Below are 25,874 nucleotides of genomic sequence, written 5' to 3' on the forward strand. Positions count from 1 at the left end.
TGAAGCTTGCCCATGTTAGCTTATATTAACCATGATAGCAGGTATGGAATAATATGGTTCACTTTGGCAAAATTGTCAACTCGTCAAATAAACAACCCGACTCTCCATGCAATTCAGTCAGATTTGTTAATATTCAGAGCTGAACAACCATATCAATTAATGGCCTAAAAGTTCCTCTTTACAATTCTGTGTAGGATCATGGCTCCTGTTTTATAATGTATCCCAACCAATACTGATTCCAGCCCCCACTTATTAACCAGGAATGTCAGAATCACATCTGATGGAAAACACAGTATCTTCCTCACAGACATCCCGGTGGTAAATGTTAGGGAGGGGGCCGAGCCCTGCCTCTTGCAGGCAATGAGGGCAAGGATGAGCCCGCCCTAGGCCTGGACTTTGCGGCACATGCCACGGGAGTGAAGAAGGCGCTTTATAGGGCAAAGACGTCACCCAGGTGTGAATTGTTGCAGGCCTGCCTCCTGGTGCCCTGAGAATGCTGATAGTTTGAGTCCTGTTAAAAACCGGCTGATTGGCGTGCTGCGCCGCAGGAGTGAAAGAGGCGTTTTATACCGGAAAAACTTCACCAAGGTGTAACTTGCTGCAGGGCCACCTCCTGGGACCTAAGAATTCTGGCAGTTTGAGTCCTGTTCAAAACTTGCCGATTGGCATCCTGCAGACATGTCATTTATCAGACAGGATAGAGATAAAAAAAGTTGCAATTTTGACTACATTCAGGTCAGAAAGTCCAACTTTGCAAAACACCTCCCATCCACTTAGTCATATGTGCACTGGTCATTACATGCTGAAGTAACAGTGTATATTCATCAGTGTTACCCATTAAAGTCTTGCATTCTGATCCCTGGCCCCCAAATTCTTTGATACATTTGTGGACACCCACATGCTTGACAAACTATTTTCTCCACTGCCACACAGCTATCCATACCCCTTTCCTAGGCCGTCAGAGTGCGGGGGGGGGAGCAAGGGATACTGCTCTTCCAGTAGCTAGTGGGATCACGCTTTGCCAACAGAAAACCATTGCCTTCCAAGATCTGGAAACTAGTTGTGCCAAGCCAGTTGTACATCATCCCTAAGATTGCAATTTTTGGATCTAGTGCAACTCAATGACCAACTACAGTCTTTATATATTTGAGGCCCCAATGCCAATAGCCAGCGATTATTGGGCAACTTCATGTTACGTGTAAAAATGGTTCATAGACTAGCCATGTAAAGGAGGGTGCCCTACCTGTACACCTCAATCTAGTTGGATGATAGAGTACTCTATACAATTATTCATCGCGAAGAGATGGCCTTGCCTCTGTCCACTCCTCATCATCAATCAGACTCACATTTCACATCTATCTCTCTCTGAGTGACAGGAAGGAATCAGGGAGGTTGAGTAATAGGGGCCCACATACTCTGGAAATCCCTCCTTTGCTCCACCTGCTCCATAGTTACCTTAACTTCGAGTGGGCTGAATTCTGGTACCACTAGCAATCTATCTCAGTATGATTCCAATGCATGTCTAAGTTGTAAATACTTTAAAGAAATTGGGTGGTATTATGCGTAAATGTAGTAGTCAATCGGCCAAACAATTTGGTGTGATTGGTAAACAACACATTGAGAGTGGAGATACCTATGAGGTTCCATGATTGGAATCCCTTTACAGCGAACATGAGTGGGAGGCATGTTCCATGCCACAAGGGGTTTCCCCTGCAAGTCTATTGTGCCATTTAATACTTTGAAGTGCCGTGGACAAAATCATTGATAGGTGGGAGAGTATGAGGAATGGGTGAGCAACAGAGTATTGAGTGCAATTTGTGCCTGTTCAGCAACTCTAATTCCAGCTCAACCTTTAGATCTGCTCTACCACAGAATGTACAGTTGTTAATAATACCAATTGTGAGGCCAAATAATACTTCTTCATAGCTTCCTAGGACCGGTTTCTGGCATTCCAGCCGTCTTCAGCCCAGCTTGCTTGAATCCAGTGGCAAAGTGAGCAAGGGACTCACGTCTGAGCATACCCTGCCACACTTATGGCGGTCCGTCCATCACCACCCCCATTTGTACTGCTTTTGGCCGCCATAAGTGTGGCAGGGTATGCTCAGATGTGAGTCCCTTGCTCACTTTGCCACTGGATTCAAGCAAGCTGGGCTGAAGATGGCTGGAATGCCAGAAACCGGTCCTCGGAAGCTTGTTTCCGGTCCAGGGAAGACATGGCTTGGCAGTTCGGGCTGGACTGTTCCCATGAGGCACAGGGTCAGACTGATTTACATATAGCCATGTCTGAACTGGGGTGGCAGAGTGGGCTAAAGAACGGTGATGGATTAAACCCAGATCTTTTGACTGGGTGTGAGTGTTTGATTGATTCAGATGCTCCATCCATCACCACCCCCATTTGTACTGCACGTCAGAATTATCTTCCTTTCACTGGTCATTCCTGGAGCATTGTATCATTGGTGCTACCTCACTAGCTTCTATTTATGCAACAAAGGCTCTCAAATGGTAGACAGCACTGCTGGTGAAGTAACTAGCCACTGCAGACATTCAAATACTGGGGACATGAATCTGAAGGCACACCGTCCCGTGTCTCTCCTCTCTCGGAATAGACTAGCAGGAAAGGGAAGGAAGGTGGTTGACTTCCTGCTCGTGAATCCAACCAATCCTTGAGCAGCTCTCATGCTGTTTTCACCATGAGAGCAGCTCCACAATTGTCAGTCAGTCAGTCAAAGTTATGTTTATTTAGATCATAGTCTTTAAACAAGTGCAAAGAAATAATTACAGATTTAAAATATTCTACAGCAATACTAAAAAGTAGTTACAGGTTAAAATATTCGACATCAATATTTATAAAACGTTCACTCAATGAATACATAGCTTAAAAGAAGGTACCAATAAAAACATCACTTTCTTTGGGTGGTCCTAACCTTTAAGAGTTATTATCACTTAAGATCAACCTTTTCTCTTAGACGAGCTATATAATTCATTTATTTATGAGATTTATAAAATTGTTACTCATACATTGTTCGGAATCTTTGTACTACCTTTATATAATTCCCTAGAGCAATTGCAATTTAGATAGAAGGCATTTCCGTAAGGTGGGTGACCGCCTGAGCCCGCGTTCTTATATCATATTTTAAAAATATTGGACGCAGACATAGTTTTCGCTGTTCTAGAATACTTATACAATCTAACAGGATGTGCACTAGATCACCTTTTGTGCCCAGCCTACACTTGCAGCACCTTTTGTGGTCCAACATTTTTGATTTTAATTATTTGTTTACCAACCACGGGTTAATCCCAATTCGCATTCTTAATATCTCCTGTCTATACCAATGGTTTGGCAAGGTATCCAGATAAGGGAACCAGTTTTCCTTAGACCAAGAGCTCATCATATACTCTACAGATTTTTTCTTAGCCAAATATTCCATGTCAGTTCTTCTAGACACTTCTCGCCCGTTAAATTTCAGATCACTTTTAGTGCATTCTACTCGTAGGGATTCTCGGCACATAACCACCTTTATACACTCACAGGCCTACATAATTTTCTTCCTGCTCGTTTTTGCCCATTTTAGATTACTAGATTGAATCTCTTTTCTACACCATTGTTCTGCTTTCTGGCCTTTTTCATTTTCCAGGCATTTCCAGAATCTAATCACTGCTATTTGTGATTGGACCTCCCAGGCTGTTATTCCTAATTCAGTTCCTATTGCTTGGACCATTGATGATTGGGGCAGGGACATAAGGGGTTTCAGGCATTTTCCTTCCTCCAGGTCCCAGACTCCTTTACTGCTCAAATAAAGGATTTCTGCGCCGTAGAGTACTTGTGGAGGTATCATTACACTGAATGCCTTTAGCAACGGTCGGTGAGACATATCCCCGTAATTACGATTATACATTTTTAGTCCACAAATTAATGTATGAGCTTTCGCTTTCTGAGCTTCTAGATGTGTTTGCCAGTTTAGGGACTTATCAAACAACATCCCTAGATAGCGATATTCATTAACAGATTCCAATTTAAGATCACCTAAGAACCAATTAAACTTAATGACCTTCTTTCCAAAGCATAACATTTTTATCTTGTCCAGGTTTACTGTTAACATTTTCCTTGCACAATATTCACTAAAAGATTTCAACTTTCTTTGGAGGCCCAGTTCAGTCTCGTCTACTATTACCAGGTCGTCCGCGTATAAAAGACAGGGCACCTTTTTACCATCCATTCTTGGGCTTACGCTACCCTCAACTTCTAGACAAGCAGGTAAATCAGATAAAAATATAGAGAATAGCTGAGGGGCCATGACGCAGCCCTGTCTCAGGCCATTATCAATGGGTATTTTTGGCGTTAATGACCCCTCAGTATCCTTCATTACTTGCGCCCAATTACCTCGGTGTAGTTCTTTTATTATAGCCAGCAGGTCTTTCGGTATGTTTTTATTTATAAGAGTTTCCCAAAGACAGTTCCGATCTACTGAATCAAACGGTAAACAGACATAATATCGACTCCAAAATATCGACTGGACATAATATCGAATTCAAAATATAGACTGGACAAAATATCGACTGGACAGAATATAGACATCAAAAATATCGTTTTTAAGGTAAGTAATGTAATATCGAATGTTAAAAATATAGTCAGTTAACATATCGAAGTATATAATATAGGTAATTAAAAAGATCTAATTTTTAATAGTATCTGATTTTTTATAATGTTTTTTATGTTATTATATGTGTGAAAATTGTGTATTTATGTTATAATTAATTTAAAAAAATGAAATTTGTTTTTTTATTTATTGCGTAATTAAATTCTGTAGCGGGTTGTGGGTTTATAGGGGAATAGGGTGGGAAGTAATTTAATTATAATTAATTAAATATGTAAATTTATTTATTGGTATTATTTTTTAATTAATTATTAATTAATTTATATTTGGTAAATAATTAAATTTTAATTGGCAATTAATTTTAATTAATTGAATAATTGCTAATTATGTTAATTTTACAAATTTATTTTCCGTAGCAGGTTGTGGGTATATAGGGGAATTGGGTGGGAAGTAATTTAATTAAAATTAATTAAATATGTTAAAAAATGTATTGGTATTTTTTAGAATTAATTGTTAATTAAAAATGTATGGGTAATTAATTAAATTTTAATTGGCAATTAATTTTATTTAATTGATGAATTGCTAATTTTGTTAATTTTACTTATTTATTTTCAGTAGCGGGTTCTGGGTTTATAGGGGAATAGGGTGGGAAGTAATTTATTTATAATCAATTAAATCATTCAATTTATTTAATTGTATTTAATTAGAAATAATAGATAAATACATTTTAATTGTTAAGTAAATACATTTTAATTTGTAATTAATTTGGATTAATAGGTAAGAAATAATAATAATTAATTTTAATTTGTAATTTTAATTGATTACTTGTTATATTAAAATAAATTGGTAATTACTTTAAAATAATTTGTTATAGATATTAATTTATATTTTTTTAAATAATTTATGAAGTATTTAATTTCCCTACTGTTGCACACTCTGGAGTGGGAATAGTAATTTTTTAACCCTACGCTATCCAACGCTTTCCCTACTGTTGCACTCTTTGGAGTGGGAATAGTAATTTTAACCCCTACGCTATCCAACGCTTTCCCTACTGTTGCACTCTTTGGAGTGGGAATAGTAATTTTTACCCCTACGCTATCCAACGCTTTCCCTACTGTTGCACTCTTTGGAGTGTGAATAGTAATTTTTACCCCTACACTATCCAACACTTTCCCAACTGTTCCACTCACTGGAGTGGGAATAGTAATTTTAACCCCTACGCTATCCAACGCTTTCCCTACTGTTGCACTCTTTGGAGTGAGAATAGTAATTTTTACCCCTACACTATCCAACACTTTCCCTACTGTTGCACTCTTTGGAGTGGGAATAGTAAGTTTTACCCCTACGCTATCCAACGCTTTCCCTACTGTTGCACTCACTGGAGTAGGAATAGTAATTTTAACCCCTACGCTATCCAATGCTTTCCCTACTGTTGCACCCACTGGAGTGGGAATAGTAATTTTTACCTCTACGCTATCCAACGCTTTCCCTACTGTTGCACCCACTGGAGTGGGAATAGTAATTTTTACCCCTACGCTATCCAACGCTTTCCCTACTGTTGTACCCACTGGAGTGGGAATAGTAATTTTTACCTCTACACTATCCAACGCTTTCCCTACTGTTGCACCCACTGGAGTGGGAATAGTAAATTTTACCTCTACGCTATCCAACGCTTTCCCTACTGTTGCACCCACTGGAGTGGGAATAGTAATTTTTACCTCTACGCTATCCAACGCTTTCCCTACTGTTGCACCCACTGGAGTGGGAATAGTAATTTTTACCCCTACGCTATCCAACGCTTTCCCTACTGTTGCACTTACTGGAGTGGGAATAGCAATTTTTACCCCTACGCTATCCAACGCTTTCCCTACTGTTGCACTCTTTGGAGTGGGAATAGTAATTTTTACCCCTCGCTATCCAACGCTTTCCCTACTGTTGCATTCACTGGAGTGGGAATAGTAATTTTTACCCCTACGCTATCCAACGCTTTCCCTACTGTTGCACTCTCTGGAGTGGGAATAGTAATTTTTACACTTACGCTATCCTACGGTAATAATATTGATTAATTTTTAATTATATTATGTTACTATATATATATATATATGTTTTAACAAATATGATTGTAATTTTTTTTTATAACTTTCCTTAATTATTTAAATATTATAAGGTAATTTAAGTATTTTAAGTATATTTTAGTAATTAATTTTTAATATTAATTTAATTTAGCACAGTTTTTAATAAAGTCGATATTTTAATTAACTATATTTTTGTAAACGATATTTTGTAGTCAATATTTTTGTACTTACCTGTTTGTAAATACAAACTCGATATTCTGTCTGTCGATATTTTGTCAACGATATTTTTTCAACTCGATATTATGTCCCTCGATATTATGTCAGTGATCCAAATCAAACGATGCCCGAAAGTCAACGAAACAACCACAAAGCTTACCATTTTCTTCCGTCGACTTTCGGGCCATTGCCCATAGTGCAAAGCAATGATCTATCGTGGAATGCCCTTCTCTGAAGCCTCCCTGTTCAGTAGGTACGATTGAGAACTCCTCAACCCAAACATTCAGCCTATTTAACACTATTTTTGAGAATACTTTTTCTCCTATATCTAGAAGATTGCTCAATCTATAGTTTTGCGGCGCGTCCATGCTACCTTTTTAGGGATTGGCCTGATTACAGCGCCCTTCCAATTTGTTGGCATGATACCTTCTGCTAATATTATTTGGAACAACTGGGAGAGGAATCTTGCCCACCACTTTATCTGTGACTTTAATATTATTGCTGGGAGATTGTTTGGCCCTGCCGCACACGTTAATTTCAGGTTCCTTATTGTATTTTCTACCTTCTGTTCGGTGAAATCTAATTTGGATTCTTCTGTTATTTCCTGCCAATGCTGGGGCTCTATACAGTTCCCTTAAATACTTCTCCCAGGCTGCCTCGCTAACGACACATTTCCTTTCTCCTGCTGTGGGAGGGAATGCTGCTTTTACCAGCTTCCAAAATTGTCTCAAATTTTTTGCTTCAATTGATTCTAACAAATTTACCCAGCATTTCTCTTTATACGACCTTTTTGCATCAGTAAACATCTTTTTAAACTCCTTTTTCAGCTTAATAAGGTAATTTTGCCTCTCTTGGTTGAACTTTTTCCTTAGGCTTCTTGATACTGTCCTTATCTCCCTTTTTTTAGTTTGGCAGTCGACATAGAACCATTTCAGTCGGCTGACTGGGATTATTGTACCCTTTCTTTTACCTATTTTCAGTTCTATCCGGAGACACTGTACTACTTGGGCTATCTTCTCCTCGTACCATTCCAGGTTTTTACTCCCAAGATCCCCCAGTTTAACCTTATGTTGAAAGGACTTTAATTTTTCCTGATACTCCTCTGTCAGTCTTGTTGTCGCACGCTTGGGGTAATCAACTTCTTGTGGGATCACTTTCTCTCTATGATCCCTCCATCCCCCGTATACATTCAATTGTAACGGATTGTGGTCGCTGCCTTCACTTTGGGGTATCTTAAATTCCCAAACTAGTGTGAAATTCCAGGCTAGCATAAAAACATAATCAATTGGGCAATTTTGTAAGCCTATGTTAACCCCTCCCATGCTGGTGACGGAACCGCTCCATCACCAGCCTCGGTCGCGCTGTGCTGATGACGGAGCGGTTCTGTCGCGGCCCGCTCGGCGCGCCTGCGCGGCGCTGATTTCAAAGGCTCGTGACGGAGCGGTTCCGTCACGAGCATGGGAGTGCCGCGCCCCCCCCCCCCCCTAGCGCTGCGGCGGAATTACCGCCACAGCCAAGGGGTTAAAGGTTTTTTTTGCCGGGCAGTCTGTCTTAAATCTGCCATTTAGGCAGAAGAGACCCTTCGTCCCTAGATAGTTTACCAATTCTATGTCCTGTTTCGAGGATTCACATACTGGAAATCTGGCATTCTCTATTCCATAGGCATCCAACAATTCTCTGTGCCAGAGGTCGGCCTTCTTTGGGTTCAGCTTATGGTAAAAATCCCCCAAAATAAGAAACACATCTAAAGCATGTTTTTTCTAATAAAGAGTCTATATCCTCTTTGAAATTCCCTATCTCAATTTCATACTCTGCCACATTGTCCCAGTGCATATATACATTTATAACAATTACATTTTCATATTTCTTGTCCTGGGTCAGGAGGACTAATCTACATGCCAATAACCATTTACATTTCACTTTTAGCAAGGTTGCATTTCTTATTACTTTTGTCGATATGAGAGTCCTGCTTCCCCCTGATGGACGACCAAATCTTTTTTTCTTGGCCGGTCGGTTTAGTTGTAGGTAACCCTCGAAAGTAGGGGTTTCGTCGCATAACCAAGTCTCTTGCAGACAGGCAATTTCCGCTTTGTTTACTAATTTCTTTATATGCTCTTGTTTTATATCGTTGCCTAAGCCATTTATGTTCCATGATAAGAGACTTAGGCTATGCGACACCCCCTCATCCTATTCCACCTCACTTAGACCACCATCTTCAGCCATTTCCTCCATATACCTCTCGGAGGGTTCTCCCAGGTTGCTTCTTTGACTCCAATTACCCCAGGAGCCATCCTTTACTGAGTTGTTTACCACTATGTTCAAGCAGCTACCCTCTTCTTCGTTATCCATCAATAACCTCACCTGTCTCCTCCCAAGGCCTGCATGGCACTTTAGGAAACTACTTCCTGATATGGGCGTTACTCTTTAATTCCCTCTCTGGGATTAACCTCATTCCCACATGGAGTATCTCACTCGCCGCTTTCTCAATGGCCATTTTTACCAGGTCAGAGTAAAATCGTACTCTTGTTATTTCCTTACCATTTGTATTTTCTACAAAGCCCACCTGTCTCAGATCTTTTGTGCCAATCCCGCTCAGACTTGGGCATCTGTAAAAGGAAATCAGGATTTGGGCCCTATTTAATGGGATCGTTTTCCTCAGATTCCTTCCCCTTTGTCCTGATTGCACCGGTTCCAGGTACACACATTTGTTGTTACCCACCTCTAGACCTTTCTTGGAGTTTCTAGATTTAGCTGTCTACCATTGACCCATCCGGAGAGCCCCATTTTATTTTCCACTTCTGCTATACCTTGAGGCTGTGGTACGTCTTCTGGGTTAAAATACCTATGATAGTTTCTGGTTTGTCCCCCTAGGGAGGGATTTACTCTTTGATTTGTGAATTTGATTTTTAATAACTTCTCATTTGGACCCTTACTACTCTGACTCTTCGTTTGCACACTTTGGGCGTTTCTTTTGTTCTCAACTATCGGAGACCTATTGGGCACAAAAGTCAGGGCGGAGGCATTTAAACTTAGCTCTTCCTCAACCTCCCTTTCTTTCCTTTTTCCCTTTGTTGCTGTTTTAGGTACCCGCTTCTTGCTTGTCCTACCTTTAGTATAGACCCTTACATATTCTCATCTTCTTTTTATCAGCATTGGGCATTTAGATATGTATACGTTATCTGGTGCTTCTGCTGTCTCTCTAACTACGCTTTGTTCTGTGGGTTGGGGGCAACTACTGGTCTTAACATAAGCGGCATTTGCCCGTTAATTCCCACCAGCTCCTCTTCGATCTTTTTTAAGAACAACTTTTGCGATTTCAAGACTCCATTATTCAGCATTGTTACTTCTAGAATTTCCTAAAGGGTTTTCTGTAACATCAATAATAAGTCCATCATGGAGGATGAGGGTGACGCTGACATGTCTGGGTCCTGGAGACTGTTTCTCTCGGGGGCAGCTTGACTCCCTATTCTTGAGGTATCCTGCTGGCTTACGTTTTTTTGCCCATTTAGATGTTGCAATAATCGGTTGGGTGATGTCCCCCAATCAAAACTTGAGCCATGGCTTTCATTTCCCAATTGCCCTGCATTCTCCGACTCCAAAGCGTGTAAAGAGAAAAGTTTTGGGGATGATGAAAGACATGGCGCTGCTATTTGTATGTTTTTGCTCAGGAGGGAGTAATTTATTAGCAAGGGATCCTCCGTTTCCTCTTCTGGGAAGACTCCCATGCCATTCTCAGTCCGGTGCTCCTCCTCAGTTTCCAAGTTTATTACAGGTTTCTCTGTAATTTTATAATGTTTCCCTACAAAGTCCTTTATGGATTTAGTCACTGAGGTGCTACCTTTCAGATTAGATATTGAGGTACCACCATTTTGGGCTTGCAGGGATTGTTTGTTGGCTCTTTTATTTTTCCGCTTCTTTCGTACCCCCTTACTGTTGTCCTCGGGGAAGGCCTGGCTTTCCTGGCTCTCTTTCAAAGTCCTTGACCCCTCAAGTAACTCACTCCTCCCTGGGCTTTCCTCCAAGGCTTCTTTGCATGGTTTTTGCTTCCTTTTCGGGGCCATCGTCCTTTAATTCAGAGCTACTCCCTTTTTTTTTTACACACTTTTGGCTCAGGTATTGCTTCCAATTCACAAATTGCTAGAAGCTTAGCGGGGTAGCGGGTTACTGCAGTTATTCTTTCACTCACACATTCGCTTACCTCTGTTGTGCCAGTTGCCCATCTAGCCTGCCAAGCCGTTTATTGAAGAACACTTTGTCTGCTCTCTGGTCTGGTGGCCTCCCCCTTTCTCCTTTCCGTTTTTCCGCCGGGGAGCTGACACTCAGAGTTCTGCTCTACTTCACCTGCTCCTTCTCCTTCAGGGGGTTCTCGGGGGTCGTTTTCCTTCTGCGCCTTTGGGCTCCTCTCCCCTCTTGGGGCTAACTCTGCCCCTCCCCTCTTCTCCGGGGCGAAAAGACAAATGGCCCATGTGTTTGCACCAGGCGCTCGCCTCAGCTGCAGCGCGACCACCCACGGGAGGACCCGGTATTTCCTGGGTCCGCCAAGGTCTAAAACTCCTGAAAGTCGGCAAAAAGCCGGTACGCGGCGCGTCTCTCTACTCGCATCCCGCGGCTCGGCTCAGGCAGCTCCAGGTGGGCGGGGCAGCTCCAGTGCTGACTCTGCATATAGCGTGTACGTGGCGTTCTCGTCGGTAATCTCGTCAGCAGTCAGGCAGGCGGGGCGGCAACAACAGAGACCAGTGGCCAGCAGTAGATCAGGGAAAAAGGAAATGCTCCACAATTGGTTGGAGCAGGCTTACCACGTGCTCATTTTGAGGTTACGAGCCAGTGCCTGAATTCCCTGGCTGTTTTACAGCGCTGGGATTGCTGCATTAGAAGTGTGCATGTTGAATAGGCCGGCTGTAGACAGCCGGCCAATCCGGAATGAGCACTGCACACTGGCAGTGGCAGTAGTCATCTTACAATCCGTAGGAAACTTCCCCACTCCCAGTCTCACATTTGCACTTCAACAGTGTGGGCTGGCGGCACACAGAATAATAAAATGGTAATGACCATTTAATTAATCTGTGTCTACCGCTGCGCTTGCAGCAGGCAGGGCAATGCTCCTCCACCCTTTAGTAGAAACCGTCACTGCTTCCAGTTCATCTACTAATCTCAACAATTACCTGCAAGAACTCACATATCCCACCCCATCTCCCATTAATGATGAAACCTAAATCCTGCTAATTTAATTCACCACTGGAATGGTCTCCCTGAGAGAACAAGACTGATTAACCAATAACCTTGGGTCCAGAGCAGAGTGCTGCCTGGGGTGAAGCCCTTCACCATCTCATCAAGAGTACTAAACGCTATATGAATGCAATTACAGCACAGTGCAATATGTATTTTGTGTACATTTGTCAAAGGTAACCTCTTGTGTGCCCCCAGCCCACAGGACGTTAGTAAGCATTAGTGGACTAACTAGAAGAATTGTATAGTGAGTGTATATGGGTAATTCTGCTCAATGTAGAGAAATTGGGGCAGTACTATCATCCTGAATAATGCACCATGGCCCATTGTGGATAGTGGGAGGGTCTCCTAGTTTGTCATGTCTCGTGTCAATGGAGCCACACTTAGTTCCCAACTTCTTGTTTCACTTTTTGTGATAATTACACTAAGGTATCTGAAATGATCAGTAGCCACACGGAGACCAGTCTTTGTGCTTTTTTGTGGGATCTCGCCAGTCACTGGAAAATCGGTGAGCTTTTCCCACTTTTTACAGAGGCATCGCCAAATACCTGAAGCATATGCATTATACACAGAAAGGACATGACTGGCCGCTGAGCGTAAGCTAAAAGATCATCTGCATACAATAACACTCTATCCTCAACACCATTTAGCCACTGAAAACCACTGTCTCTGCATCAGGCCACATCCACTCGACCAAAGGATCTATTACTATTGCAAAAAGTAGCAGTGACGGGGCAAACCTGCCTCATGTCATGATGAGCAGTGCATTGTCCTAGTTTTGGGAGTAACATAAGAAGTGCACCTTGCAAGTCTTGAGGGAGCTGAACAGTGGTGTGTGTCACTTAATAGAGTGGGTGTAGGTGGGACATCATTAGGGACACGCATTTCTTATAGAATTCGATGGGAATTTTATTCATGTCAGCAACCCTCCCAGAGGCTTTGTCTACAATGGCAAACTATATTTCATCAGCCGTTATCAGGAAATAAGGCTCAGTGCGGTCCTCATCAGTGAGTTTTCCCAAGGGTAGATCGGAGGAAATGGGACACTCCCTCTCTATTTTAGGTGTCTTTTTTGCTATTAATAAGGTCTTCCGTACAGCGCAAAAACACTGACAAATTGCTTACTGCGTGTGACGAATTGACTCGTTTTATTAAGGATTGGTGGAACCAGTCTTGCCTAGGTCTCCCGAGTGGTGAGCCAATATATAAGCTTGCCTGCCTTGTTTCCCCATCCATACATTCCATGCTGGTTATGTAGAAAAGCATATCTAGCCAAGCCAAGCATCATCTCCCTGAAGGTGTTTTTAAGCCTTTCTACCTATCTAAGACTTCCTTCTCTGTGGTCATGTATAGGGAGCACCTCTAACATTTTAATGTGCGCCTCAGAGTCATCCTTGTCACATATCCTCTCCCTGTCTATCCCAACCTCTGCGATAAGTCATAGCTGGTCTGCTAGTAACTGTTTTAAATGATTCCCATAACTTAGCTTGTTGGGAGACCGAGCCCATATTATCCTCAAAAAGACTCTGTAAATGCATCCCGTAGATGGTCAGAGAAGCAGCCATCCTTAAACCACAGGCAATTAGTCTCTAGATTGCATGTGGTGACCCCATCCCCCGAGACACAGATCTGCTGGGCTGTGATCCGAGAGGCACACTTTGACTGGAGAGTGATCCAAGAGCCCCCGCAGGACGATGAGTACATGTGATTTTGTGGGCACCTAATCCCAATAATCAAGTCAAACCCAATAGTTTTAAACACCCCAGAATTTACCTTGATGATTCAGCATCCATCTCCAGTTAATCTATTGCATAGAGTTACAAAGCTCTTTCCTTATCCCCATCAATTAGAAGAGTAAAATGAACACAATCAAATAGTGACTGGTACCACTCAATAACGGAGTTCTAGATCAGAAATACATCTAAAGGATTTATTACAGAAGATGTCATTAAGCAAATTAGAAAATGCCATAATGACTCAGTTGCAGAAACACAAAATCAGCATTAGAAATATACGTTTTAGTAAAGCTATTCCCCAAGTTTAGAATCATAAAGAGTTCTGACAGCATTATATGTAAGGCAAAATCTCAACAATATTGGACAGAGTTTCAGCAGTAAAGTGGTAAGTCGTTCTGATCTTTTAAAACCAGGGGCTTTCATGCACAAGTTATGCATACCAATTAGTAAAACTGCAGATTCTGCATGGTATGATCGTGGTTATCTAAATTTCGGCAAATCAAAATAAACCATGTCACAAACATTGTTTGTAATGTTAACCCACTTCTTAAGGTAAGGTAATTCTTCCCTTCCTCCCTATGAAACTCCCCCTTCTCTATCTTAAGTAGTCCAGAGATGCAATAATACAATGGGAAACATTTTCTAGGCAACCACATTTACAAATGATACCTTTCCAGTGGAGGTCATTCAAAATGATACATAAAAACATGAACAAAATGTCATTCACAATACACTCTTTTTGACAGCTCATCACTTATGTCATACTCTCTTTGGTCCATGGAAATTATGAGGGGAAAAAGTTTGCAGTGGGTCTCTGACTGAGAGGGGAAATGAGCAGGAGCAGGGTAATAAGAAAACAGCATTCATTTCTAAAAAAATTGTGTCTCACTCAAAAAATATGTTGGAGCAGATTTACAAGAACTGGCGCATCCCTGCATATTAGCAGGGATGCCCCAGTTAAAATGCGACACGTTAAAAAACCCTTGCGCCAACATGGATGCGCCGGATTTACAATGCGGCGCAACATGGCGCAAGGATAGACATATTTTCAGGTGCAGCCTATACTTGCTGTGCTGCGTCACTGCTAGCGCGCCTGCTACAAGCCGGCATAAGGTTTTGATGCAGCAGGGTCGTAAAAGTGACTCAGTGAAATCTTTTAGATTTCACTGCTTCACTTTTACGAGGTTTCCTTGTGACGGAACGCCCACCCTGCATTCATTATACCTGATGCAGGTATAATGTAGCGCAGGGCTTTACAATGTGACGCATCTCTCTAGATGCATTATGTTGTAAATATGTCGCATAGTGGCGCATTGTTTGCAACACCGCTGCGTCACAGAAGTGACGCAACGGTGTCGTAAAGATGTCGCAAGGGGCTTGTAAATCAGCCCCGTTGTGTCTAAATTAGGCTTAAAACACTTCTGAACCAACTTTATTTGTCATTTAAAGTGCAACATCATCAGTTCACTTGATACGACTACGTGAAGCTTAAAACTGAAGAATGCACACAAATAATTTGTCATATGAAATTTGCACATTTAAAAAAAAATCCACAACCTCAAATGAACCTCTGCCACTGAGATGAATACATAGTCAATGCATGAGTGGGAATGATGCACATTGAAATAATAAGTACATTGTGTATATATGCCATGCCACCATCTCCACGTTTCAATAAGAACCGGTGAAGTGACCCATGGATTCACAGTGAAAGGCCTATCGGGAAAGCAGTGCTGCGGATATCTAAAGTGGCGTTCATCACCAAGTTGAAGTCGGTACCTGTAAGCGTCATACCAGGCGGTGCATCAAGTAGATGTCTAGTCATACCAGGCGGTGCATCAAGTAGATGTCTAGTCATACCAGGCGGTGCATCAAGTAGATGTCTAGTCATACCAGGCGGTGCATCAAGTAGATGTCTAGTCATACCAGGCGGTGCATCAAGTAGATGTCTAGTCATACCAGGCGGTGCATCAAGTAGATGTCTAGTCATGATCACCAAGGTACTTTCCTGTAGACGTGGAAGGTAGAGGCTAATCAGAGTTTATGGGCAAGCGGGAATTTCTTCACTAGACGATAGCTGTGGACAACTCTTGAACGAAACACACATGTGTAACCGTGACTGCTAAGAGACCCGCAGTTAGTGCCCCATAGATGTGTTTCTTAAATCCAAAGGGCATCCAAAGCATGTTTTAGACAAAAAGCATCACTGACCCCCCCTCTTGAGTTTATCATGTAACCCAATCACATTCCAGGACAGGATGCAAAATTAGCCTTTAGGTGTACCTTGCGAAATTATTGGTTAAAGTGAACGTGTTAATTAAAAATACAGCAAGCCAGAAACCAGTCAACCTTGCTCCATGGTCCGAGGAGCCTGATGGTGTGTCAGACCCAGCTGGGCATAATCTTGAGATCTGAGCTAGTTCTTTCATGGCGTAAATCTGCTATAAACGTGTTCCTAGGTTGCATTTTTTTTTGCAAGCATAACAGGCCTAACCAAATATGCTGCGATCATGGATTCAAGCAAACATTCAGTTCAAACGATGGCCATGAAACATGACTGTTAGAGAATGTTTAACTGATTCCGAATGGACCGGACACCGTCTCCACAATAAATGTGATATAGCCAAAAGTATCTGTACTACTCACACATCATTCTAAAATATCCCTTGCAACAAGTTTCAAGCACACTGCCAATCCTCATGAATAAAGTGAAAATTCCTCCCACATGCACCATTCTAAAAATAGTTCTCTACCACATATACACAAAGATTTTAGCATGCTCTTCAGCTGCAACGTGGAAGTCCTGTGAGATCTTGTAAGTGAGAGGAAACTGTAGACAAATGCGACAATACAAATTGTGCATGGTTGTCTCATGAAAGGAGAATAGGGATTTTGTCGACAAAAAAATCAAACACATTCCTTTAGCAAAAATATTTCGTAGGAAAAATAAAGAGCAAAATATGAGGATAATCTGAATTGGTTGAAACATGTTGGCCAAATGGAAGTTGTAACCATTGCTTAACCATAGTTCAACTTTGCTAACTACTAACTGTTTTGAAAAGTTGTGGTGAATTCATGATTTTTACACCATATTATTATGATTGGGTGCACACTTACATACATATGTCACACATCTTCATCTATTCTTTGTTTGGTAGGGATATTTAAGAGAGAAACAACAGGAAGTGCCAGCTTTAATGACCTTGGGATGTCAGACACCTGATGTAGTTACAATAATGACCGATTATGTGCAATGTATTTATTATACTGAGGAAGGCTACGAGGATCTCCTTCGAGAGCGCTGTGGAGGAATACGCTTCAGTGTGCCTTCCACTGCAACTGTACAAGTCCAACTCGACTTAATACTGAAATGTTTCGTTATTTCAAAGAGATTGCCTTCTTAGAAATGTGTGAAGCTTCTTAGAACTTTGTGGAACTAACAAACTTGCAAAAGTTGAGGAAAATTTTAAAATACATTTGGTGCAGAATTTTCACGTTAAAAGTTTTAATTTGTATAATATTAACACTTCTCTGCTCCTAACCTTTCTCGATTCACATTCTCTTTCACCTCTTGTGCACCTTTTTTCTTTTTCATTCCACCTCCTTACTTTTAAGATGTTCTCCATTTATATTTTTATTTCGTTTCCTTTTGCTTTTCTTCTCAAGCCTATTAGTTTCATTCGAATGTCTTTTTTCCGCTCACTCTTTCCTCAATTGGTTCGATTAGTGTTTCTTTCTTTTATTTTGTCCTGATCTTCTCCCCATCCCTTTTTTCCCCTCTGCATCTTTTTGCTCTTTCTCCACTCATTACTTTATTGTTACTAAATTTGACTCTCACATTCTTCTTTTAATTTTCCGTTTTCATTCTTTTCCTTTCTCTTTGTCAGTGTTTGATTGACTCTTTTGCCTTCACTCTGCCCCCATGCCTCTTCCCTACCCTGCTATTATCACCTCTCGCAGTTTGACGTTCTGTTAGGCATTTTCAGAGGTCAGGTTAAAGTTAAAGGAGCCCATAGAAACAATTTAGAGCGTCTGTATAACGCAGAAGTGTTACATTTTGGGAGGAGTTGAATCCGCAGCACCAATTACCTCTGGCAGTAGCCCCAACTACATGCCTAAATGCTGAGGGTATTGTGCTTGCAGGATTGTTCTCATTTCCCTCTTCGAAGGTCCCTTCCCACATTTTTAACCAGCAGACTGTCTGAGACCCAGGCATGGTACACCTACCCCATACAAAGCCAGCAACCAGGGTGGAAAACCATCACACACTGCGGGAGGCCTGCAGCAGCCGGCACAGTTAAGCACGGTAAGTTGCGGGCGGGGTGGGAGCGGAGGGAAGCCGACAGACAACGGAATAGGTATAATTAAATAAATAAATAACAGCTATTCCGTCGTCCGTCGACTTCCCCCCATGCTGTGCTCTGCCCCACCGCACCACTCTTACCTGTGCCGACCGCTGCTGTGGGAGCCATGGATTTCTTTCCCCTATTCACTGCCCCACTAATCAGAACACCTGCCACCCAAAAAGCCCTACGGTTTATTGCAAACTGTAAACTATCCAATAGCACATTCTCAACATCATGAAGCGCAAACTCTTGAAAGGGCTTGGTCCATAAGTTCTGGACCTGTTCAAGAACCACAATCCAATGGTTCTTTTTAGCAGCATGAAAGCGTAGAGGGGAGAAAGTCATTATTAATGCCTATCAATTCAACAGAAATTTCTCTTAACACATAGTAACCACAGACAACTATGTAAGGTTAGTTAGTTTATTACAAAGCCAAAAATAACTGACCATAAAGACACCTCAAACCGAGAGTTTAAAAATATGTTGGAATCAGCATAAAGCCAAATCTGCGAATCAAATTGAGGTGATGCAACATGAACAAAACAATTATCTGAAGAAGCAGGATGCAGAGGATCTGAAAGCATGAGTCCAGATTTCCCTGCATTGAGGGTTGATGAAACTAAATCATCAATCTATCCCTACACTAACACAAACATGACATCCCTACTTAAGCATTCTCAGGAAATGGAATAAGAAGGTGTCTGCATGTGGAGTCTTCCTAAGAAGTCTCTCCATAATTTTTTTTTTGTAGAGTTTTATATAGCGCGAACTGGACCCGAACCGAATCAGGTATCAGAGCGCCTTACATAGCACAAGTTACGTTTTTACATGAGGACACACACTTTCATGTTTAGGCACTGGGAGATTAAGTGATTTACCCAGAATCACAGGAGGTTTTGGTGTTGTTACCGAGACTCAAACCCAGATCCCCAGGTCCGAGGTCGAGCGCCTTAGCCGTTAGACCAATTGAGGTCAGATAGAATAAAGGTATCAAGACAAAGCTTGTTCTAAAATGCTCTCTATCCAAAGGCAGAGAAGTAGGCACTTACCCTACTCTAGCATCACATTATTACAGGTACTTTGTCCCAAGAGTCCTTGCAGGTCACGCCATTCGCTCTGAACATGATCTCATAGGTAACTTTCCATGGAATAGCGGTGTTCCTGAACTACAAAATGTTGACCTTGATTCCCAGGCCTTCTCTGGTGTTAAAACACAACAATTTCTCTTATTGGCTTAAGCTTACGATGTATCTCCTTCTCTACTTGCCCGAATAATAAATCAAAGACATTATTCTACATAACAAGGGTGCTTCTTCCACCAGCAACACAAAACGTGTGAGAGAAAAAAATCCACAGCACACATGAAATTCAAACTGTTAATTCTAAAGCAAGAGGTTGCAGGGAAATTGCATTTCAGACCTACAAGATTTATCTAACATAAAAAAATGGCATATGAGCTTTACGGAATTGCATAAGAGATTAAGACACGTTCAGTTAATACTCCTGCTTACATGAACAAGCATTTGTAATGCAATAGGCCTTGCATTACGCGAGTTTAAGCTATTGGCATTGCAAATGACAATGCCTTTTATTTACATTTTAAAAACAAAAACATAAATAAAAGTAATTGTCATTTACAATGCCAATAGCTAAAACTTACGTAAATGCGAGACCTATTGCATTGCAAATGCTTGTTTTGTTTATCCGGAAAAAAGCTGCTTGTTTTGGACTTCTTTCAAAGCCTTGTTCCCAACATTGATATCTGCTGTTACTAATAGCTCCTGCCGGGAGCTGATGGCCCAGCCAGGCAATAAGAAGCCTGCTTTAAAGTATCCTAACTAATAGCAGGCAGAACATTTGGGAAGATGCGGGGTGAACTAAACTACCCAACCCTGAGCTTCTAATGGGAACAGGGACAAAACAAAGCACGCTGCTGAACAACTTCTTATCATCGCCGCCACCAGCCCCCCACCCTGCACACAGAATCACTTCACCTCCTCGGGCATCAAAATGTGGCTCCTCCCCTCCCATGCCAAAACACCACCTAATATCCAACACCGAGGACACCACGGCACGCCCTCTCCAAAAGACAACAACCCACCTTCTCACTTGTTTCAAGACTCCCAACAAGTCCATGTGTATAAAGTGAGAAAACAAACAAGGACAGGAAGGGGGGAGGGGGAGAACAGAGGGACAAGAAATAATGATGAGGGAAGGTGGAAGGAGGGTGAGAAAAAGAGGCAGGGAAGAACGAAAGAAAACGATGATAGAACGGGAGGAAGGGGGAAGGGGACTAGGAGGGAGGATAGATACCAACTTGGACAGGATAGCAAGCCAGATTTTAAAGTACATAAGTAGAAGGAGAGAAAGATACAGATGTGACAGCCAGAGGCAGAGATGTACAAAGCGATGAAAAGAAAAAGCGTTTGGGGGAAGAAGAAGATAAACTAAAGACTAAGGCCCGGATGCATCAAGCTTAAATCCACTCGCAAAGGGGCAGATTCTCAGAATCTGCCCCTTTGCGACCGGTATTTTTGCATTTGGGATGCATCATCCCAAATGCAAAAATCGCAATTTAAGAAATCGCAAAATTGCGATTTCTTAAATTGCTATTGCATTTAAGGAATCTCAAATTGAGATTCCTTAAATGCAATGCATTAAAGTTAGAAAATTAGCGATTTGGCTAATAGGGGGCGCAAATTACCATGAAGTTGAACTTCATGGTAATTTGCAAAAACTTTGAAAAATGCACTAAAGTGCCTTTTTCAAAGTTTCATGTTGCGCACACACATGCCCTAAAGGCATGTGTGTGCGCAACATATGAGCACCGAATAATTTTAGGGGTGCAACAGGGTGTCCTTTGGACACCCCTGAACCCTTGAAATCACAATCTCAATTTGCGAATCGCTATTTGCGATTCGCAAATTGAGATTGTCTTCCCATTCATTCCTATGGGCCTCTAGGCCCATAGGAATGAATGGGGAGGTATTCCTTAATTGTGACTCGCAATTTGCGAGTCACAATTAAGGAGGTTTAAGAAATGTAATTTTTTTTAGCAATTTCTTGATGCATTGCATTTTACGATTCCTTATTTGCGATTCCTTATTTTTCGTAAATAAGGAATCGCAGAATGTATGCTTGTTGCATCTGGGGGTTAGAGGCAATTAGGGAGATTGAGATGAAGAGTAAGTTGAGATAAAAAGAAGAAAATGTGTGAATGGACGGGTGAGTCTGCAAGTTATAAGTATAAGGGTCAGGAAAAATATGGGTGCAGAGATGATAGAAATGAGTGATGTGCGCGCACTTCCAGGAATGTGAAGAATGCCGCTGGCACCTGGCCGCGCTGCACACACTACTTCCTCCAGAGACAAGCAGATGGCATTGCCGCCTCCACGGAGTGTGTTCTTAATCAGGGGCCGTGAGTTTATAGCTGCGTTATTCTACTCCTACGTAGTTTGTTCAGGGGTCCTCACCAAAAAACACACACCATAAACCTTAGCGATGCCTATGCAATGCATCCCAAGAGGAAACATTATGCAGTACGTTGTATCGAAAAGGATGGCTTTTCTGAAACCTTTAATGTTGCTGTTAGAAAACAAATATAATACACAGTAGCGTTCTGAAAAAAGACACGTCGACTAAAGTGCTTTACTGCTGGTGGGAATTCTTTGTTCTTAACTTAAACATCGAAACCCGCCATATTAACCAGAAGAAGCTAGAAATCAATGCAGAGGACCACGGACTGCTTGCTACGTCCAAATAAATATACAGCAATAAGAAGCTCCACTGCGGGGCCGAATCTAGAAGCTATCATACTGAGAGTGTGTGCTGCACTTTAATGGGAGCCGTTTCTCAGTGGAGAACCTGTTACCGAGTATTAATATCTGGGGTGCAACGAAATATGCATCGTGCATGAACGTCAAAATGAAGAGTTGCTGGTGAACCCATGTATTCCAAAGGCGCAGTTGAATACAAACGGGAAGCAGTTCACCCTCCCCTTGATCAGTGGGTAGATTACACACATCCAGAGTTGAAGCATAGAATTTATTCCACATCTCCGACAGCGGTGAGTGCAACACTTTAAACCCGGCAAAAGTGAAAGCAGATGCAGTGTTGCGCGCATGGCGCAAAAAGTGAAAGCATCTCTGCTCGTAAGCGCTCACCCTCGCGTGTATTCGCAAGCTCTAGGCCGCAAGCAAAAGTGTGTGGTAGCATTTTTTGAAGCCCACTTACTGAAAGTCTCGCCAGCTCAGCACATGCACTGGCTCAGGCGAGACCTAAAAATGACACATAATAAACTCATTCAACAAATGAAGGATTGACAGTTGCACAACATGAGTTCTTCATGTTAATGTTTTCAGCTAATTGCATTCACATTCTACGTTAAATCTTCAAGTTACTATTCAATTGCCTAAATACATCACATTTCACGTTATTACATTTAAAAATTCTAACACTCCATGTTAACACAACAAAGGATTATATGCGGGTGTGATCTACATGTGTGATTATAATACACCCCTACAAATAAAAAGCAGTTCGGCTACATCACTCTTATAATTCATTAAAGGTTAAGGCTTTGAAATTTAAACCACATCATTGTCAGGCATATGTGCACTAGGATTTCACTGTGCTCTAAAATATTTCATGCATTGTTTTCTGACTGGCCTTAATTTACTTTCTTACAGACATAATATGGTTAAAGATAACCATTGCTACGTTAGGACGTTTGGGGATCACCATGGCATTTGAAATTGTGTATTTTGTAAATACTGAAATATATCCAACATCGTTAAGGTAATTGAATTTCTCCTGTATCCACCTTTAATTTGTATTGATTTATGACTGAGGTTTATCTCCTCCTTTCCAGCTGCAGTGCTGCCTGACATTTCTCAGCAATAATTTTACATACTTTGATATCATTCGAAGATTTCATAATGTACACCTTGAACAACTTTGGAATGTGTGCCAAGCCTCTCCAAGTAAACCATGAGAATCTGGGTGCAAAAGGGCACTTTAGCACAATTTGCCCAACAATCAGCTAACATTAATATGTTTATTAGGCATTTCAAGGTAACTGTGTATGTGTACCTGAGATTCTGATTTAAATGTTAACACTGCCTTGAGAACAAAGGCATTTGGGTTCAATATTGAGGAAGACCCTTGGGACACTAAACTTTCTGGTGAAAAGTGCAACTAGAAAATCGCTCAGATTACTCAGGGCAGGCCTGTGTCATCTGACTATTTCTCCCTTACAGCGAGAACACTTTCCAGCCCAATGCCATTGAAGAAAAGCCAGGGCTCCACAACTGATGAAGATGGCTGAAGGACCTAACTAAAAATGTTAGATTTGGGCTCACCCAATGGTAGAAAAGATCCAAGGCTTGTATTGATTTTTGTACCACTATGGTGAACAAAGAGACTTCTTATGAATAAGAGCCAGCAAGGGATAGAGGTGGCCTTGATAAGTCTTCACGAGGAGATATCCCGATTTACAAAATAAAAACCAGCATCAGTATTGTAAGGGGTAAAAGGAAGACTACTTCTGAGCGGCTGTGGACACTTACTACGAATGCCCAGGGCCTCAGAGTTGGGCATTTCCTTATTTTCTTTTTCCTTCATCACTTAGATGATTTCTTCTGACATCTGTGCAGGCTTGGAGCTGGTGGTGCCTTAGGAGGCGTTGATTTCTTCCTAGAAGCTGAAATCTATGGAGGCATCTGGGTTAGAGGCCTTAGGGGGTCAATGCCATTGGGGTAAGAGCCACGTATGTCCCCAAATCTGTAGGAGAGGCCTTACCATCAGGTGAGTCTCTCAATCGGTCTCGGAGACAACCTGAATAAATGTAGCGTAGCCAGCTGGATTCGGGCTGCACAAAGACGGCCGATGGAGAAGGGAACTCTGGCTTTATGACTTCATCTTCTTTAATGTCGAGAATTTCTCTGACAAAAAGAAGCAACGCCTTTTATAAAGGCTCCTACATAGGATTCTTCATCTTTTATGGCCTGTGCTTCCATCTGATGTGAATTTCAATACTGAACAACTTCAGGTTTGGGTCTTTGCTGCAAGTCCTACATCAGTTTGGGGTAATTTAGTTCCCTCTTAAAACAGTGGTTCTTGGACAACCGCTCTAATGAAGTATCCATCGGTCCATTCATAAGCCAACATGCAACATGCATAACTATGTCAAACAAGTGGCCAATGTGCTCGCCCTTGTTGAAAAAATAAGAGCTCCAGGCTGGCTCTCTGGTTCCATACCTGAATAGCTACAGTTAAATGAAACATATGTTCTTACATTGCCTTTGGCACATCAGTAATGGGTTAGGCCTTCTATTTTGTCTAGATTAATAAATACACCTAGGTAAGTGTGTGAGCACCCTCTTATAAAGTCATACTCACAGTAGTCAATGCTACAACAAAATTATTCTCAACAAGCAGACATTGGGTAGAAGGTTACTATCCTTTCTATATTTTTAGATGGGTTTTGTTATTATGGCCAAGTAATACATGTTTCTGCCCTGTGCCTCACAGGCTGGGGCTTTTTCAATTCTGCAAATGTGTCACAAGCAAATAATAAGTCAAAAAATGAATGAACAAGTGTGGAAAATAAAACAAAAAACTGATGGAGAATTCAGTGTTGCAGATACCTAACCTCACTTTCTCTCTCTTGGTTTGCTTTATGAGTACCGTGCCTCACAAGTGTGATTCACGTTCAGAATTTGGACCACAATATGTTGTGCTTTCTTCTGAGTCAAACTACGTAAAGACATTATTGTATAAACATTACAATAAGACAATTTAGGTTATGAGCCATTCTTCAAGAATCTCTGGGAGAATATATACTTATCATTTTAGGTCCAACCTATTACATGTGTAAGCACAAAGATATTTCAGAGGAAGGCCAAAATACAATTCATATCTCGTTTACAGAAGACATAAGACCAACTGCAGCATGTGCTAGCACATTTTGACCAGCAGAAAGAGATAAATAGTCCTATCTGGCCCGGTAGCTTACCGTGCAGTCTGTATTAATGTGTCCTGAAGAAAGGGCCATCGAGTTTATGGAGGCTGTATCGAAAGTAGCATCTGTTTCTGTTTAACCATAGAACTGTAGGTGTGCAATCAGGGTACTGGGGCCCTAGTTTTCCCACAATTGCTCACTCTCAACCCTTAGTTCCACATAGCCTCCACATACTATATCCTATTAGCAGCATCATTTTTCATTGACTCATAAGAGAATATCATAATACACAGGAACATAAATAGACTGACTACAAGGAGTGATTAAAACTGCTGACCTTGGTACAGAGAAGAGATTGAAATCTAATTCCTTATCAGCATTGAACATATTTCAAGCATTAGAAAAGACACTCAAATATGAAACTGGCAAGTGGTGAGGAACTACAACCTTGAAGAAGATATCCTGGGAGCAGACAGGATCACAGGTCTGAGCATCTCTATCTTTCCACCTGGAGAAACAAGAAACCTGGCGAAAACTGAAAAATGAAAAACAAATTTATGCATAGCTTCAAAGAAACCCAACTGCTTATACATATCACAGAACAACAATTTGTATTAGATTATTCCATACAATTAATATTTTTCAAAGCACTGAATATAACAACTGGAGGAGATTAGTATTTTGAAGATCTTTCTGATAAAGTCATTCATTAATTCAAA

The 25,874-nt window shown here is 41.4% G+C and overlaps 1 protein-coding gene across 1 annotated transcript in view; it reads left to right on the top strand.

The window, feature by feature from the left end:
• Positions 1-25,874, top strand: part of SLC22A3 (solute carrier family 22 member 3) — an 858,705-nt gene that overhangs the window by 787,921 nt on the left and 44,910 nt on the right. The window contains exon 8 of the mRNA XM_078649172.1: positions 22,883-22,991. Coding sequence (XP_078505298.1) covers positions 22,883-22,991 — 109 coding nt within the window. The remainder of the gene's footprint in view (positions 1-22,882; positions 22,992-25,874) is intronic.

The sequence above is a fragment of the Lissotriton helveticus genome, chromosome 6, assembly GCF_964261635.1.
Source record: "Lissotriton helveticus chromosome 6, aLisHel1.1, whole genome shotgun sequence".
NCBI classification, from domain to species: Eukaryota; Metazoa; Chordata; class Amphibia; order Caudata; family Salamandridae; genus Lissotriton; species Lissotriton helveticus.